At 42.6% G+C, this 18,817-nt stretch overlaps 1 protein-coding gene and 1 long non-coding RNA gene across 4 annotated transcripts in view; one reads left to right on the forward strand and one right to left on the reverse strand.

The window, feature by feature from the left end:
- The window catches only part of LOC104873151, a 111,472-nt gene that overhangs the window by 67,820 nt on the left and 24,835 nt on the right, over positions 1 to 18,817 (forward strand). For all 3 annotated transcript variants that reach the window (XR_783380.3, XR_783381.2, XR_783382.3), the window contains exon 3: positions 3,965 to 4,202. This is a non-coding gene — a long non-coding RNA (uncharacterized LOC104873151). The remainder of the gene's footprint in view (positions 1 to 3,964; positions 4,203 to 18,817) is intronic.
- LOC104873152 (neuromedin-U receptor 2) lies at positions 103 to 3,052 on the reverse strand. The gene is made up of 2 exons (XM_010639696.2): positions 2,833 to 3,052; positions 103 to 1,399 (listed from the first exon to the last, which is right to left on the reverse strand). The coding sequence occupies exons 1-2, from the start codon at positions 2,864 to 2,866 to the stop codon at positions 1,005 to 1,007; spliced, it is 429 nt and encodes a 142-aa protein (XP_010637998.1). The 5' UTR covers positions 2,867 to 3,052; the 3' UTR covers positions 103 to 1,004.

Consider the following 18,817-nt stretch of genomic DNA (forward strand, 5'->3'; position numbering starts at 1 on the left):
GTTTTTTTTTTTTTTTTTTTTTGTACCGGGGATTGAACTTGGGTCCTTGTGCTTGCAAGGCAGGCCACCGAACCACTGAGCTAAATCCCCGGCCCAGTGATTTTTTTTTTCAAAGACAGTTTTACTTTTTGCTCCATGTAAACTTGCAAGGCAAGGAAATTTTTGTCCTGGCACGATGCATAGAACCTACTCATCACTGGAGATTTGTTGATTGGTGGAATTAATGAGTGAATAACAAATTTTGAGAGAAAAAAATAAGTGAGGAGCAACCAAAAATGCAACTAAAATATTAGTCGAGCAACACAATTACTAGTTGCACCTTGAGTGTTGGATCTTTTTGTATCCATCCCCTAACAGTGGGGGCACTTTTATTCCTGGTCACTGGGGATTGACCTTAAGGATAATGACTCTACTAGGTTCTTTCTCAAAATGTTTCCCCTGTAAAGGCGTGAAAGAGATTGATATTTCCCCCAGTTCTGGGGATTTGTTCTGCTGAGTCTTTTCCACTTAATCTTCACTGACTAGAGATTCATATGCAGTGATGTAATTTATAAGTTAGATATTGTAAGTCCATGTCTGGACCCAGTTATGAAAATGGCTAGGTTTTTGCTTGGTGTAGTTTGTGTCTCTTTCAGCCTGCCACCTTGGCATTCTCTCTTCCTTCGTTCCTATTCTTCTCTAAGTTGAAATTCTGTCTGATCCCATTCCCGGTGAGGAGCCACTGCTGATGCCATTGGAGACTGGAGGAGTGGGGGGTAATAATCCCCCAAGCTGTCAGGGGGGCTTTTAAGGTAAAAGGCTCAGGACACCGTAAGAAGTCGTGTCGCGTTGTAAGGATGGGCCAGTAGGGCAAACAGATTGCTGCCAAGGAGCCCTGACGTGGACTTCTCCAATCACGAAGAGCAGACCGGCACCGACGCCTCTTCCTCCTGTGACTGCCCGTGGCCTCTGGTTGTCCGACTGATAGCCTGACTCAGCCTGTGGATGACCCGGGCCCAGTCTCCTCAGAGGGGAAACTGCCCTCCAGAGGGGCCCTGTGCTTCGCCAGGCTCGTCGTCTTTAGGAACTAGAGAGCAGGCAGGAGGCAGCGAGGAATTCGGTCCTTGCCAACGGGACGGCCTCTTCCGCGGGGCCTGCTCGGTGCAGAGGGCAGTGGACAGGGGCGCACTGCAGACGGACGACTGGCCGGGGAACTGGGGACCTGGCTCTTCACTGAGCTCCTCCAGGTGGCATTCGGTGAGGATGATGTTCCGCTGGGCGGGGGGCCCTCGTGAGTGACCCTGGGGGCAGCAGCTTTGGCAGGGAAGAGAGATCACGTTCCGGAAAGCCGCCTGGAAGCGGCGAGACAGCAGGTTATAGATGACAGGGTTGACGGCAGAACTCAGGTAGAAGAACACACCTGGAACACGGGGATTAGACGGGACGTCTGAGAAGGCGGGGAGAGGGGAGCGGGAGGAGAGGCGTACACAGTTGGTGAAGGCTGGAGGCTCCGTGAGGGCCCCTTTGGGAAGTGATGATGCGAACAGAACTCTAACTGAGAATACAAAATGCTACGAACACAGCTACTTCCTGCGCGCTTAGGAATCAAACGCAGGAAGATGAAAGCGTCTAGGAAGGAACCTTCAGGGTGGCATGGAATTTCTTTGCGATGTTCAGTAACTTCCTTTGATCCCTACTTGTTTAATTAAAGAGCATGTTCCCATAGCATTAGCAGGAGATGCTTAAGTATCAAAGGAAAGCGAGATTTTTTTTTCCTCACTGGAATTTTGCTTAAATCGATAACTTCAAACTGTAGGTAATGGAGGAATATCAGCTAAGGCCCATTCGTTACTTCGAGGTTCCTTATACTGCTTAAATGCTGTACAAAGAAATATTCCCTAGTGTCCCTTCCCTACTTATTTTTTTTGTTTGATGGATCTTCCCCCTGATTTAATTATTTCATTTCACCATTTATTTTTCTACCAGATGCCTTCCATATTGCCATTTCCAGTTTGTTATATATTCATTTATTATTGTGTCTTATTTAGTTCCTCTAAGACCCAAAGAAGCCTCAGGTTGGGAATCAGAGGATCTAGTCATTTTGATCCTGGCCTTATCCCTGTTCTGTGGCTTTCGAGAAACACTGATCCTTCAGTTTCCTTGTATGTGGCCGGGGGGATGAAAATTCCAGCCTAACCCATCCCTGGATTATTGTTGGAAGGGTAAAGTTGAATTGCTGTTCATGAAGAGGCTATGAACGAATAGGAAAATGAAAACATTTATATGTATCTATCCTTCTATAGCCACCACATATAGGCAGCTCTTGTTGACTGAATTCTTCATTTACATAGTTCAGGACAGTCAGGGTACCACCACACCAAAGTACAGACTAGGCAGGGAGGAATAAAGGAGAGCATTGCTAGGCACTGTCAGTTTATTCAAGAAATAAATATTGGCTGAACTCTTACTATGTGCTAGGAACTTCAAGGCACACTGGCAGATAATGAATTTAAACTTTGATCTCCAAAGACCTGGGGTAGTGTTGTGAAAGCAAGATTTCTGATACAGCTCAGAAACTAACAGTACAATAATGTAATATACAGTATCTGTGAAGAGAGAATGTAAAGTTTGTTCTCTAAGGAATTGGAGGGCTGGGGATTTAGCTCAGCGGTTCGGTGGCCTGCCTTGCAAGCACAAGGACCCAAGTCCAATCCCTGGTACCCCCCCAAAAGGAATTGGAATACTGTTGGGAAGGAAGACCTATGGCAAAGCTCAGTAACAGTGCAATAATACCAAACAGTGTCTGTGAAGATCAAAGTGTGAGATATTCACAGTGACACCATAGTAACTCACATGAAAGCAAGATCACAAGGCGCATGATGTTCATGAATGGCAGGACTGTAGTCAGATCCTGAGAGCCGTTGGGAGGCTGTAGCAGGAGAGCACAGCTACTTGTATACCCCTGGGCGAGGAAAGGATCCTCTTCTATGGGGGGTGGTCGTCCTCTTCTGTCGAGAGCCGGCGACGCAGAGCACTGTCCAGCAGTGTCTCAAACCTGAAAGAGCAGCGGGGTGGAGATGGGGCAGAGAGAAAGGAAGGACGCCAACACAAGAGTCTGATCAAGGCGACGTTTATTGCAAGCAAGCATCAGACTTTTAAAGCAAAAACCCACTAACTATTATGGGCTAGGGTTACTATAGTAACCTTATCACCTACTCTAAAGAAAAGAGAGTTCATACAGAGTTCATGGGTAAGAGTTACCAAGGCAACTACAAGGTCAGTTAACATCTGGACTATGTAAAGATAAGGAACTGCAGTCTAAGCACAAAAGAGGAAAATTATACTTACAAAATAGATGAACTTAACAAGATGGAGTTACTAAAGCTAACAATACTTGCAACTGATAATCATGATTCCCACAATCTTCCACACAGCATACAGCTTCTGGAGCGCCACACATAGAGCAGTGAGGGAGGAAGAGGACACGCCCACAGCCAGTCAGATCAGCTGAATCAACCCTGGCGATCACTGGGGTGACAGATGTCGCAGCCAGATGGCCCTCACATCGTGTAGTCAGACCTTAAAATGAGTGGGAGGCAGGTGAGGGTGAGAGTAGAGGATCCTGTGCATGGGGAGCGTAGCACGTGCAAATGTAGAGTCAGGAGGGTTATACTGAGCAGAAATGAACTAGTTTAATAACTCGTATGATCATGAAAGGAAACGCAGTTGTTTGGAGGTTATGAAGACAAGTTAGAGGCATTTGGTGTCAGGTTTACGAAGTTTAGACTTCATCCAGTTTGCGGTATGGGAGAAGGGATTTGCTATCTTAAAAGAGTAATGTCACTATTGAAGACATAACTGGAAACTTTTAAAAATGGTTGCCTTGATCCTCCGGAGAGGTGTGGTCAACAATTCCAGTCCCATGTGGACGTGCAGTGTTTTCCAATTCATTTACCCACACCCATTTCTCTCATATTAACCACAGCCTGCTGAGTACCACGAGATGACAGAATGACAGACACGATATTCGGGATGCTTTTGCATGCTATTGTTTTTCTCCTGTGCCCATCGGAAGAAAGGAGGAAAAAAAGAAAAGGAAAAAGGAGAGGGGAAAAAACTCCATCCAGTTCAAGGTGTGTTTCTGATGTGCCTGGTAGGCAACACAGGCAAATGGAGCCCAGAGCCAGAATGATTCATCCAAACCAGCCAGCCACAATTTCAAGGTGGGTAATGGATAATCCCAGCCAGCCTGTCCCTTTAGTTCCTCTGAAGTTCAGGCAAGCTTCTGGCTATGAGGCTTGAACTGGATTCCTTGAGCCTACAAATATTTGTGCCTCTTGCCAGCTTGGACTCCACTCCCTCACCTCCTGCTGATTTGAGCTCAGCACTTCCACTGAAGCACTGGAGGCCGCTAGATGGGGTTGGCCTTAGCTGTTCTGGGTTCCAAGCTCAGTGGGCCCCTCTCCAAGATGGCTACCAGCCAATCACCCTCTCTTGGAGTCTTCTGTATTTTCCATGATTTCTCCTGTCATTGATTTCCATTTTCATTTCACACTCATTTGGGTTTGATAGTACACATGAGGTGCTTTCAGTTCTTTCTTTTTATTTAAGCAGGCTTTGTGGACTTGTATGTCTTGTATTCTTTTTTGGAGTAAGTACAACTTGCTGCAGAACGGAATGTATATTCTGCTACTATAGGGCGGAATACTCTATAAATAGCTATTAAGTCCATATGTTAAAGGATGTGATTCAGTGCTCATATTTCTTTATTCCTATTTTTAATTGTCTTGCTTACTTTTTACATTGCTGAGACAAAATACCGAACACTCACAAGCTAAAGGGTTTATTTCAACTCATGATTCACAGAGTTTTCAGTCCATAGTTGGCCGGCTTCCAGGCAGAGAGGGCTGCATGGCAGAGAGGCATGGCAGAGGAGAAACATTCCAAGGCAGGCCAGGCCGGAAGCAGTAAGCCTGCTGTGACAATCAAGGTTTACTAGAGAAACAGATTTAAAGCAAGATATACAAATATATATATATAAGAATTTACAAGATTGGCTTACAGAGGCCACCCACAGATTTAAGTGTGGATGAATGCAAAAGATCTGCCCGTGTGCTCCAGTTCCAAAGTATCTAGTTGGAAGGCCTGGAGCTAGGTGTATTGTCTTGTGTGAGTTTGTATGCGGATGCTGAAGAGTCTGCAATGGAAGGCTATCGAGTCTGTGCCGGGATGCTGAAGAATCGGTGCTGGAGACTGAAGAGTCTGCACTGGAAACCAGGAGATGATGTCCAAGGTGAAGGCAAAGACTGGAGCTCTGCCAGGGAAACATAAACATGTCTTCCTTCTTTGTTTCCCCTTTATACCATTCAGGTGACAAGCCACCCCAAGGTAGGTCTTCTGTCTTCTGAACATCCCCTCAGCACACTCAGAACAATGCTAATCCAAATTAGGTTGTCATTTCTTACTCAAGTTGGCACATTCACCTAAATTTCACACCTGTCTTACCTTTTTATCGCACACTTTTCCCTATTAATTCCATCCAGGCTGCAAGCCTATTGGTTGGTACTACCCACACCCTGGGTGGGGCTTTCTGTTACCCACCCCCAGTAGAATGCTAAACCATTCAGTGAACTATCCAGTTATCACACTGTTAATCTTTATTTACACACCCTTAATCTACACTTACACACCCTAGATGCAGCCAGCTCTGAAAAGGCCAATCTCTGAGCCTGTGAGGCTTAGGCAGCACATCTAGATTCAAGTCATAACATTCCACCTCTGGCCTCCAAAACACTCACGTGCATCCCTTTATATAAAAGGCATTTAACCTATCTCTAAGAGTTGCCAAAGTCCTGACAGTTTCAGCGTTACTGAAAAGACCAAATGCGAAGTCTTCTCCGAGATGTAAGGCAAATTCTTAGCTGCAGGTCCCTTTACTACAGAAAAGAAAGTTAAACACTTCCAACATACAGTGCCGCAAGATAAACATTCCCATTCCAAATAGGGAAATAGAATGGAATGGGACCAAAACAGACCAAAGTACAGCAGACCAAATGTTACCTCCTCTATTTCTATATCCAGCATCTGTGGCAATCTACAGCGAGACTGTGGTCTCTGAGGCTGGATTGGCACCGCTCCTGTTGCACTGCCAGTGTTTGTAACCCCCATGGCCTCTGTCTTGGGCCATCTTTGCTTACTCCTTGCAGCTTTCCTCAGATGATCCGAGTTCCTGGCTTCTCCAACCTTCAAGGGTTTCTTCTGCGCTTTTAGCTTCACACTTACGGCGTCTTTCACTGCCCCTCAGGCCTTTCTTTTGAAGTCTGGGTGGAAGTTTTCCCCACCCTACTGGCTCTTTCATTCTGCACACACCTAAAACCACACCCTGTGGATCATCTCAAGATTTGCCTCTACCTGGCGAAGTAGCCAGGCTTCCTTCTCTTTTGACTGTGGGGGTTGAGTGCCTGAATTGCTTAGCACTGTGAACTCAGTCTGAAGGAACAAATTCTCTTGGCCACCACCATTGTGCAACATGTTGCCCCAGGGCCTCTTCTCCATGCAAATTCTTTCACCTAGTCAATTATGAGGCTGCTGTTTTGTTTTGTTTTTTTCTTTTATTGAGTTTATTGGTACATTTTAGGTATACAGTACAGTTATATTTATTATTGGGATCTTGTACCTTTACATGAGGTAGGTCTTGGTTCTCATGTTTTTCCCCTTGTCTGTGCCCTCCCTTCACCTTTGTCTTGTTTTTTTGAGACAGGGTCTTATGTAGTTGAGACTGACCTGGAACTCACTAGGTAGCCCAGCCTGGTCTCGAACTCACAGCGATCCTCCTGCCTCAGCCTCCCGAGTGCTGGGATTATAGGCGTGCGCCATTCCGCCTAGCAAGGCTGCTGGGTTTTGTGCTGTTCTCAGGTCATTCTTTCTACAAACAGTTCCAACATCCCTGGCTTTTTAATGCCCGTAGTTTCAGAAATTATGTTCTCCTCTGCTCCATATTTGCAATTCACAGTACTACTGAAGTTTCCTTTCTGTCCAAACTCAAAACTTTTTCAGTCATACTGCTGGACTGTTTGTTTTGGATTCTCAACATAATCTGGCTAACTGCCCCCAACTAGTAGCCATGCCACTATCTCAACATTGGACAGCTTTGAAATTTCTTCCACCCAATTAATTAGTCCACTTCCATTAATCTTAGTTACAGGAAACTCTCTGGGTGTGAGCAAAATGTAGACAACTTTTCTGCTGAAGGATATCACACATTGTCTGGTGTCCAACAGCCAGCGAGGCCCTTGTTCTAACTGAAGCCTCCTGAGCCTGAACATTACCAGGTGCATTTCTATCAGCCTTCTGGTTCTTTGAGCTTTGTCCAGAATCTTTCATCAAGTTTTTGTTAAAGCACTGCAGGGCTGCTTCTTCATCCAGCATCTCCAAATCTTTCCAGACTCTTCTCACAAGCCAGTTCCAAAGGCTTCTGAACCACACGGCCATGTAGCCTCACAGCAACGTCCCAACTCCTATTACCAAAATCTGTATTAATTACTTTTGTCATTGCTGAGACTAATTATCCACCATCTATAAACTGAAGGAGGAATGGTTTATTTCAGTGTGTAGAGTTTTCAGTCCATAGTTGGCTGGCTTGCACTTAGGATAGCATGGTATTGCATGGCAGAGGAGAAAGAGTCTTGGGTAGGGTAGGTATGAAGTGATAAACCTGCCTTTGCTTTTCTCTTTATATCCCATCCAGGACACAAGCCTAATTGTTGGTGCCAATGGCTTCCCATTACCCAGCCAGAGAACAACGCTAAACTAATCAGTGCTTTAATCCAATTATCACGCCCATAATTCATATTCACACAGCCTTAATCTACATTCACACCCGCTGCCAGAGGAGAATTAAAGCCTAATTGGCCTCCTTTGTGGGCACAAAGGAGACAGGCTGCGCTCAAGGGTGATTGCATATTATGGAAAAGAGAAGACTGCTGAGGATAAGTTGTTTCCCAGAGATGTACTAATGGGTATCAGAAAGCAGATGAATCCTGTGTTACTTGGACTTCTTGTGCCCTGTTGTGGGAATAAAAGCGAGGTGAGGCAAAGCTTGGGGCTCCTCTTCCTGCTGGAGGCACAGCCCCCGGGCTGCCCAAATATTAAGCTGACTCTTTGTCTCTCCGCGGTTCATCCTTATTCCCCCGACTCAGGGAGAACAAAGTAGTGGGTCTAGGTCCCTCCCAGAGCAAGGCAGGCTGGGAGCTTTGGCTCTATATAGGTGGTGCCCAAGTATGGGGCTTGGGAGCGAGCGTCGCCTACAGTTGGCACCCTGAACAGGCACAGGACAGGGACCTGAGGCTGGGTTGGCTACAATGTGGCTATGAGGCTTTGGGGAGTCACCTAGACAAGAACCTTATCGCTGATCTCTTTGTGAGAGGGAGGTGTTAAAATTTACTATTACTGGGTGGGGATTTAGCTCAGTGGTTCCCCACCTGCCCTCCAATCACAAGGACCCAAATTCAATCCCCAGTACAAAAAATAAATAAATAAAATTACTGCTATTATTATTTGATCTTTTTCATTCAGCAATATTTGTTTTATGAAGCCAGGAGCTTTAGTGTCCGCTGCATAAATACTTAGCATTGTCTCTTCTTATTGAATTATTCCATTAACTATTATACAGTGATTTTCTTTGCTTCTTTTAATCAGTTTTAGCTTAACCTTATCTGAAGTTAAAATTGCTGTACGTGATTATTTACATCATCCTGGTGCATGGATTATGTTTTACATCCTTGGTGTTTAATATATGAATATCTTTTTTAATTAGATAAGTTTCTTGAATGCAGCAGACTTTTGGATTCTGTTTTTTTGAACCAATCTGCCAGCCTGTGTTTTTTTAATTGGAGAGTTGAGGCCATTAATATTGAAAGATATTACTGAGGTGTGCTGATTGTTTACTATCATTTCCTTCTTGCTCTGTTGGTGACTGCTTTGTTTTTCTTTTCTGGTCATTTGTTGTTGTTTTTTTTTAATCCATTGACCTTTGTGTGTTTATTCCATCTGGGTTTTTAGCTTTACTGGTTTCGTCATTTCTGTATAGGATATTCTTCAGTATTTTCTGGAGCACAGGTTTAGTATTTGTATGTATGTTGATCTGTTTTATTTACATTTCATGAAATCTCCTTATTTCTTCTTCGATTTTAAAGGAATATTTTCCTGGGTGTGTTAACCACGGTTGAAAGATATTTGATCTTAGTGCTGGAAGTTCTTCACTACAAGCTCTTCTGGTCTTTGAGGTTTTTGTTGAAAAGTGTGCTATAATGCCAATGGGTTTACCTCTATAGGAGATTTTTTGTTGTTTTTCTCTGCTTTGAAAAGTTTTGTTGTTGTTGGATATTTGGCATTTCCATAAGGATACGTCTTAATGGGCTGTTTTTTTCATCATAGTTGTTTGGTGTTCTGTAAGTCTTGCTTATTTGAATGTTGAACCCTTTTCTCTAATATTTGGGAAGTTTTCTGCTATGATTTCTTTATACATATTAATAATTTCATCCACATTATCTTCCATCTTTTCTCTAATTCCATTTAGTCTTCTTAGTACCATCTTGTAACTGCTGCATAGTCTTTTCTTGTTCTTTTATTTTTTTGAGTACTTTCCCCTAATTTAGTATTTTTGTCCTCAATTTCAGACATCTTGTGTTCATTTTGGTCATTTCTCTAATTGATGAGTACTACAGTTTTTTTATTGCAGATATTTCTCTGTGATAGCTTTTAAAGTATATCTTTGGTAACTTTTTCTTTTCATGATTTGAACCTGTTTGAGCAGCTATTCCCACTTTTTCCTTATTTTCTCCAAATCCACTTTGGACATTTTGAGTAAAAATTTGTGAACTTTTGATTTGTTCCCTCTTGGAGTATATCTACTTTATTCACCTCTTTTATAATCTTTTTGCAGATTTCCACTACCTATTGTTCACATTTCTTTCCGTTTGTGTCCCCTTAATCTTCTTTAGGACAGTTGAAACCTTTGGTTTCTTCTATTGCCTTGTTTTTCTATGTTCTTGTGTGCATATAGAGCCTTTTAAAAATTATTTATGACCCCTGGCTATCCAGATATTGCCCCCCCAAAAGGAAAGCAGCTGTCTGCCCCTGCTGTTTCCTTGGCTATATTAGTAAATGCAGAAACATCAATGGCAAATGGCACTAGATGTCAACTAGATGTTGACAAGCTCTAGGAACCACTCAAGAATGTCACTTAATCAGAACAAGTATACTGTGAGTTTAGTAAAAACTATTACTCCATCCATATATTGACCCACAGTACTTCACAACACTAATCTCTGCTGGATGTAGACCGAGGTGCCAGAGCTCAAATATGCCACCAGACTAAATGCCTTCTTCTTCAGGACTGATCCCTTTAATGCCTGCGCTTTCCAAACCTGTCCTCTGTCAACAGAATACAGGCCCCATGATCTTCATAGCCTGCTCCCAGGCCTCCCAGGGGTCCCAGGAGATTCCTGTTTAACTGCCACCCACTCTGTGCCTATATTTAAAGGCTGTGTTTCATCCAGTCTCTGTGGTAGAGTAACTCTGAGGGACCCTCTTCTCCTGGATGTTGGACTCTTCTTTGATCAGGTTATCTGTTGGTTAACATTTGTGTTGGTCTGTGCTACAGAGGCCCCAGGAGTGGGGGCAGCATTGGTCTTGGGCAGGATGGGCAGTACTGGGGCCCTCCTGGCTCCTGGCTGTGCTCATGGGTCCCAGGAGGGCAGTAGGAGCATCTGGGTGTGAGGCTTGTGGTCTGATGATCCTTCTCATTTCTGGCTTGGCACACAGGGCCCAGATGAATAGCATCATTTTCTTAACAAGCTAAGCAAACCACTTCTCTGTGACCCCTCTTGTCTGCACTAAGACCCTTGACTCTCCCTATGGTATAGGTGTAAGAGGAAAATTAGTAACCTCTGTTTTCTCTGGCTTCCAAATAAATTTCCATCATAATCATTTTTCTTAAAATTAGGTTAAGAATGTTTAAATATCTCAAATTTGGCATACTAGCTTATGATATTTTCATGAAATTCTAAAGAAGATAGAAAAGGCCCATCCTTAAATAAGAACTATCCCATTCTGGTTCTTCTTATATTTTTTTTGTCTACATTCTGGAATAACAAGTTGCGTGACTTCCCAAATTTTATCAGCTGTCTTTGTTGAATCATGGTGATAATATTTGAGCTGAGTATCCAGTGGAACAGACAGCAGTGATTGTAAAAGAGACAGAGGAACGTTTTATTCTGAGATATTTTTCAGCCCAAATAGCCAAGAAAAAAGAAGCAATGCTTATAGTAAAAAAATCATCTTCCCCAAATCACTGATTTTAGGGCAAAAGATCCAACAAATTGTGGGTCACTTTCTTGACTTTGTGTCATCCTCCTTGTGTATTGAGATATGGATAGAGATGCAGATTTAGGTGCAGACCATTTCCTATCTGTACCTCACCGGATTACATGCAGGCTTGAGTGTGGCCCGTAGCACGCAATGATGCATAATAGTATGCTAGTCTCCTCACATTTATATTATAAGATGTAGTATGCTTAGAAATAGATGGGAGGACATTAAAGTGTAACTTGGGAGATCAGAGATTTCTTAGAAGAAAAGTAAGCACATGAAAGATACAAAGGAATTTGCTTAAGGAAAAGGAATCATAGTAGAGGGCTGGTAGCGAGAGTTCAGGGATAAGATTTTTCTAGGTAATAGAAATTAAAACCAAGCTGACTATTTTGTGAATTGAGTAGTTCAGAAATTTAAGATCAATTGACATCGATTGTGTCTGTTTCATTTAAATTCCGTTAACTTCCACTGAAGTTACTGACTTGTCTTCTATCATAGGATTTCATCTACTAACATTTTTAATTGGTTTCATGGGCTTAATCTTAATTCATTGCTATTTTCAGTACACAGGACAGGATAAACATTAAGTGCTTGGATTCTGAATTAGGGTGCCTGGGCTCAAACTCACTTCTAGTTACTTGCTAGTCTGCTTCTCTTAATTTTCATTTTCTGGACATAGGAGTGCACATTTCAGGTAGTTAAGAGGGTCAGTGAGATAATGAAAAAATACTCAGTATGATGTTTGGCTTGCAGAAGATGTTCAAAATGTATGAACTTTTCTATTTATGCTGGCTTGGTAAAGTGGCTACATACATATAGAAAAAACACTCTAGCTTGTGATCACTTGAAGTTTTGTAGAAATCGACACTACCTAGAACTTTACAGGGTTGGTAATTCACCCTAGAAAGTTAGTGCCCGTGTGTGGATTACATTACATCAGAAAAAACATACAACAAACGTTCAGAGGATGAATTAGATGAGATGAAAATTGCCATGGCCTCTGTGGCTGAAGGGTTCATGGAGTGACAAATGACCGTGGGAGATTAAGAAAAGGTAAAGAAAGAAAGTTACAAAAGAACAAAGAGAAACAAAAATGGGGCCAGGTGGGGTTCTAAAGACCCCAGGCAAATGCAGTACATTTATTTATAGTGGTAGAGATAAGGGAAGTAGTGCAGGGGAGGTAAAGGGGGCTGGTGTATAACATGAGCCAGGAGAGTAGCTAAGGTCTGTAGGACGTCATGCTTGATGGGTTTCTAGTGAATGGGTGGTGAGGAACATGGTCCTCTTCTTGGCCAGACTTTGGTCCACCATGCCCTTTTCTTGCCTGCTCTCCTCTTTGGGAACCTGCCTTGTTTGACGGAGGAAGTGAAGAAGATGTATGTTCCTGTTCTATGTGGGGCCCGGCCTCATTCATGTGAGGAGGCAAATTAGGCCTGGCCATAGTAATCTACAGTGCAGCACTCCCGACAGAAAATTGACAAAGTTTAGAAGCACAGAACCAGAGGCCAGTCAGGAATTGAGGTGGTCAGAATTTCACCAGGGAGAGTAAGAACCGAGATATGTTGTATAAAGGTACAAATTCCCAATGATGAATATTGTCATATTGTATACCTAACATGTACCTATGAACTTAATGAATAATTTTTTTAAAAAGCCTTAAACCAGGGGACAGGTAGGTAAATCAAGTCTACCAAGTTTTCCTTTTTCAGAGTAATAAGGCTTGTTTACTTGGATCATGACTGTGCAGAAAGGATAGTTACACTCAAATAGCATCAGTCTAAGTTGCAAAAGGCAGTGTCTTCCAGTGATAGGTATATCCCTCAGATATAGTTCAGTACTATGTAGAAGTAAACGTTGGGATCCATATGGGTAGTGGGAAAATGACTCCTATGGCTAAGCAAGGTCTGTGATAACTGCCAGACCAAAATACATACGAAATACAACTTTGAAAATGTATGTTTTAAACTTTTTGTTAGCCGCTTTTTCCTTAACATTTGCTATCTTATCACAATTTGGACTGGCTAAAAGGTAACAGATATTTGTTTTCTGAAAATGTATTAACTTGGTTGCTCAATTAAAGAAAAGGAAAAGCAGAAGGGCTCCATACTGAGATATTACTCATAGTGCCATGGTGTCTTGTTTAAAACTAGCATAGGAAATAGTCACTGCTTAAGAAATTTAAGAATAATGAAAAATCACAGTTCTGCTTAATGAGCAAAGAGCCAGAAAAGACTCCTCTGTTAACATGCTTATTATCTCCCTGGCCCATTGACTGAGTGGCAACATTATCCAGTATGTCTGATCTCACACTGGGTATCCACGTGCAGAGCCCTTTTGTGCTGAAGCGGGAGGCTAAAGTAGTGAAACAAAGCAAGGGGAGTTCTTTGTGCACTGAGTGTGATGGTAATACAGTGCAGTAGGACAGATGAGCGTTACAGGCAAGTGTTACAGCTATTAGAAGGTCTCTGGAGGCAAAGAAACTGAGCAGCCCTCGGGGAGAAGGAGGGAGCCTCTTACTGTGCCGGCCGGCCCAGAGGCGTTTGAACTCCAAAGTCTGAGCCCTGAACAGAAGTGAAGTAACCTTACATAGAGACCTATGGGGTGGGGGGTTGGGGCCCTGTACCAAACGAGCATGTGTACAGAAATGGAAGGGTGGAGTTAGCAGAATATATTGACACATCAGGTCGTAGTATCTTGCTGCTTGAACAGTCACATTTGAAGTTAGCATGCTTGAACAGTTACATTGCTCTAACAGTTACATTTACAGTACAGGTGGCTTTAACAAAACATTTTATAATTCCTGGCAAAGACATACAGGTGTTGGGGGTTGAGAACATACAAAGGCTTTCCATGTTGTGCATTTATTTATCAGTGGGGATGATAGACTTCATTGTTTGCTCCTGCTGGTTCCCCTGCAGCAGACTCTGCTTGTGTCCAAGCTTCTGTTGGGAGATCGGGTGGCAACAAATATATGAGTGGTGGGAAACTGGCCACAGCCTGGAGGAGAGCGGTACCAGACCATTTGTGCTCAGGCTAAAACCATGTCTGCAGGTTCAGTTCCCCTGGAGCTGCTCCCAGTGGGGAGCCCTGGGCCACCCGATTGGCCTCCTGTCCTGCCTTCTCTTTCCTCTTTGTTGCCCTCCATTCATCCTCTCCTACATTCCCTCTGCTGTGTTTCCCAGGCTCCTTTAGAGCATCAGATACTCGAGAGATCGCAAGGTGAGTCAGACTCGGAATGCGCCCCTGAGCGGTACTGCACCAGGACTTAGCATAGCAGTGTCCAGTGATCTGGATGACTTTGAACAAATCTCCTTACTTCTTGGCCCTCAGGCTTCTTCTCATCAAAAACCTAGGAAGTTAAGGTGGTTTTTAAAATTTTTCTACTTCTAAAGTTTACTAACAATGAAATACTGATGCTTGAAATGGGTTAGGCATAATATTCAGATAAGAACATTACTTCATTCTGCCTGAAATGAAATAGGCAGCTTCTATTATGGTCTCCATCTTTGAGAAGAGAGAACTACAGCTTAAGGCTAAATAAACTGCAGGAGACAGCTCAGATAACGAGTAGATAGAAGAATCTGAATTTGAATCCATGTGATAGGACTCCGTATATAGCCATATATTAACCCCTCCTTTTGGTGCTGGGGATCAAACTCAGGACCTTGTGCTTGTGAGGCACGCAGCGAAGCCACTGAGCTAAATCCCTGGCCCATCACATCCTCTTTAAGCCAATGCATTTGTTTGACTGAAGGCATAGCTTGCACTCAAAGAAGTGCAATTAGGTGCAAGGCGTCAGGGGTGGGCAGAATTGTCTGTGTTCACATTACAGTTTCATCTCTTTCTCAATGGCACATTTGTACAAATTGATTAACTCTTCTCTGCCTTGATATCAGACTACCACATGGCTAAGAACAATCATTGGGCTGGACAGTCACTGCCACACTAAATTTTATTTTACAAATTGGAGCCATTACTTCTCCAATGTCCAGGATGGTGCCACCTTCCCTAGTCAACTTTGCAGTGCGTCAGATGTGACCCTTGTCATGTCATCTCTTCAAGCTAACTATTTTCCTTCTATCTAGTAAGGTCTTATTAATGGTAAAAATATTAGCACGGATTGAGAGATAATTGTCTGCCAGGCAGTTATAGAAAGAGTAATTTATTCCAATAGTCTCAGTAGTTATTGACAACAAAACTATGAGGTCTGTACATACAATATATACATAATAATTTTTTCCCATTTTACTTATTGAAAGGTGAGGCTCTGAGACATAGTCAAGATTATACAATTTATAACTGGTGGGGTATTAATTGATTCATGTCTTTCTGATTCTAGAATTTCCGTTCCTATCCACTCTGATTCCCTATGTCAGAAGTAAATATTGGGAGAGTTAGGATAGGGTTATATAAAGGTAGATTACTTATTTCTCCTATAATTTTCTCTACAAAAGGAAGAATCCAAACAGCATGAAGGATATGGCATGTGGGAAATGTGGTCAATGAATGAAAGAATGAAGGCTCTGAAAGCTGTCCTTGCTAGCCGTTTTGGGGATTCATCCTCCTTTCCTTGTGTGCCTGTAGAGTTCATGCTGGGTTACTGCTGAGGGAAATGGGAGCCCTGACTGCAGTTAGAATTACAGAGGCTCAAGGCTGAGAAAGCTTTTGGTGAAGGTAGCCTTCACCCCTTGTTTGATGAACGCATTCTTTTTATAACAGCAAAAAGTATTTTTGCCTTTCATCTTGGCTGTAATGCCTCCTTGACCATGAAATCACTATACGTTTTATGTGGTCATTTTGTCTAGTGGACAACTTAGAGTTTTCTGACTCTTTCTTAATCTCAAGCTCTATTTTTCTTTGCCTTGCTTTTTTTCCTCTTGATTGACAAGGAGCAATTGTGATTATTTCTCCACATTATGATTTGATATGTTTTTGGAGAAAGCAGTCATGGATCATAGTCTCTGACTTTCATTCCGACTGCATGTGTTAACCCACTTCCTTCGTTTACTCTTAAGATTTTAAGTCCACCCCCGTTTCCTGAAGAGAGCTGTTCTTGTAGCCCAGACAACACTTTGTTTGATGGGCTGGCAGCACCCTGAGTTCTCTTTTGCAGCATTTTCTACCTCAACAGTTACCTGGCGATGTGTTAAATCACATTTCCCACAAGGTAGAAGCTCTACTCAGGGCCAGAGCTGTTGTGAGTAGATCACATCTGGATGCCAGCATTTCATATAGGAACTTTTGTGGCCCGACTCCTGGGTACCAGCTACTGTACTTGTGAACAAGATATATTCAGTGCCTCACATTGTGAATCTTAAATTTTAGTGGAGTTTTTAGGCTATTTCTCAATTTTTATGTCTTCATCTCAATTATCAGTAAAAGAGTTTTGCTGCATGATGCCTTTGAATGGTACTTTTCGAAGTCTATTTTTTTTTTTCTGAGAAACAATTCAGATGTTCCTTGCCAGATAGTTTTTGAAGTCAATGTATTTTCATTTTACATATTTAAAAGCTGAGGTTGTGTTGTTGGACTGTGACAGATTAGATACTACAATAATGACTACATCAAGTTGATTGAAAACTATTTATTCATTCACTCATCTTTTTAGTTCCTCATTTCCTTTACATTGCTAATTCTACTTGTCTTAGCATTTTGGATAATTACACCTTGGCCCATGGTGTCGACATGGAATTTGGGGTCAGAGTGCCTTAAATTCTGCAGCACCCGAGCCATAGACTGGTTGTGTGATCTTGGACTCAAAGGTGAAACTCTGTGATTCTTAGCTTTCTGGGAAATATGAACTCTATAGATTTCTTTTGGAAAGGGAGTTAAATGAGAAGTAGTAATAATTGTTATAGTAGTAGTGATTTTAGTAATACCATTACCACTGCCAGCAGTGGCATCTAACAGGTGTGTGACAATTATTATGGGTGGAGAACTGTTCTGTGAACCTTTATATATATTAACTCATTTCATCCTATCCGTATAATATATACTTATGTTATCCCTATTTTAGAAATGAGATAGAAGAGTCGCGTAGAGTTTAATGAAAAAGTCACTTTCCCCCTCTCTGGTAAGTACAGACCCGGGAGTGAAACCACAGGGTGTGAGTCTGCCTTCCAAGCTCTCAGCCACCTGGCTGCACCCACCTCTTTGTAATGCACGCAGAGCACTCGCCAGGGCCCCCTACAACGTGTCTTTATCAACCCCGTGCGGGTTTGTGACAAGGCTGAGTCAGTTTTCCCGCTTTCCCAAGGGGATTTCTTCAGATAAGAGAATTCTAAAGCAGCACTTAGCCATTCTCTTGCTCAAATGAGCCCAAAGCCCAGCTCGCACCTGTTGTAAGTGGTCAGACTGACAAATGCCGAGGCCTGGCTAGGTCAAGGATGGAGATGGGAATCCGGGGAAGGGAAATGAGCTTCTGATGTGAAAAAAGTCTGCAAGACATTAGAGCACTTTCCTGGTCTTTCACAAAGTGTTTTGGCCTCGAGAGCAGAAGAATTGTTCATCATCGCCACTTACAATGCGCAGTGGCCTCTTGGTGTCCATCGGTTCAAGACTTCTGAGATTTTAAGCATTCTTGAAAGAAGCATCGACCTCTCCTGTGTTTTCACCTTCTGACTCTGCAGCCCAGTTGCTTAAGATGGGAGCAGGAAGGATTTTCTTGTACTTGTAAGGTAGTGTGTTGAGTCTCTGCCTTGTAGAGGGGTTAGCTCTTTTTCCCATTCCTTTGAGTCATCACCCCACTTCTATGAGGCTTTGCTCCAGCATTATTTCTTTTCCATTTGGGGACAGCTCAAGTACCAAGTTATACTTTTCACTCTCATTCATTCATAATTCACTCATGCATTCACCTCATAATTTCCAAGAATATTCATGGAAATTCCTATGACTTTTTTGATGCCAAATGTTGATGAAAGACAATAGAACAAACATGGTTCCTGCTTTTTTTTTTTTTGGTTACATATACGTTTAGAGTATAGGTTAATGTCAAAGACTTTGAAAGGTTTTTTGCGGGTGTGTGTGTGTGGATTGTGGTCAGGTTTGAATTTTGACATTACTCTGGCTGCAAAGTTGCCTAGTAGATATATCAAAATAATGAGTAAGAGATGGTAGAAGTGTCCCTCCATTTTCTATTTTCCCTTCCTTTCATGCATTCCTCGGATATCTTGAAGCTTCTTTCTGTAGTCCAGTAAACCCAGTGCTTCGTGTCCTACACGGTTACGTGGAGCAATCCTCAGTGAGGGTCTGTGTCTCATTATCAGCTCTGCCCAGCATAGAGCTTTACACTTTAGTGCTGACTGCAGTTTCCAGTTCTTAGAATGTTAGCACTGAAAGGAACCTTTGGGGAAATCTAGTCTAATTATTTATTTTTCAGTGCTCAGGGAGGTCAAACAATTTCCCCAACATTGGATGTTACATTCGTCATTGAGATTGGGTTCGCTATTAGCTTTCTGAGTCCAAC

Source organism: Fukomys damarensis, unplaced genomic scaffold (genome assembly GCF_012274545.1).
Source record: "Fukomys damarensis isolate Sample0158 unplaced genomic scaffold, DMR_v1.0_HiC HiC_scaffold_9, whole genome shotgun sequence".
Classification (NCBI taxonomy): Eukaryota; Metazoa; Chordata; class Mammalia; order Rodentia; family Bathyergidae; genus Fukomys; species Fukomys damarensis.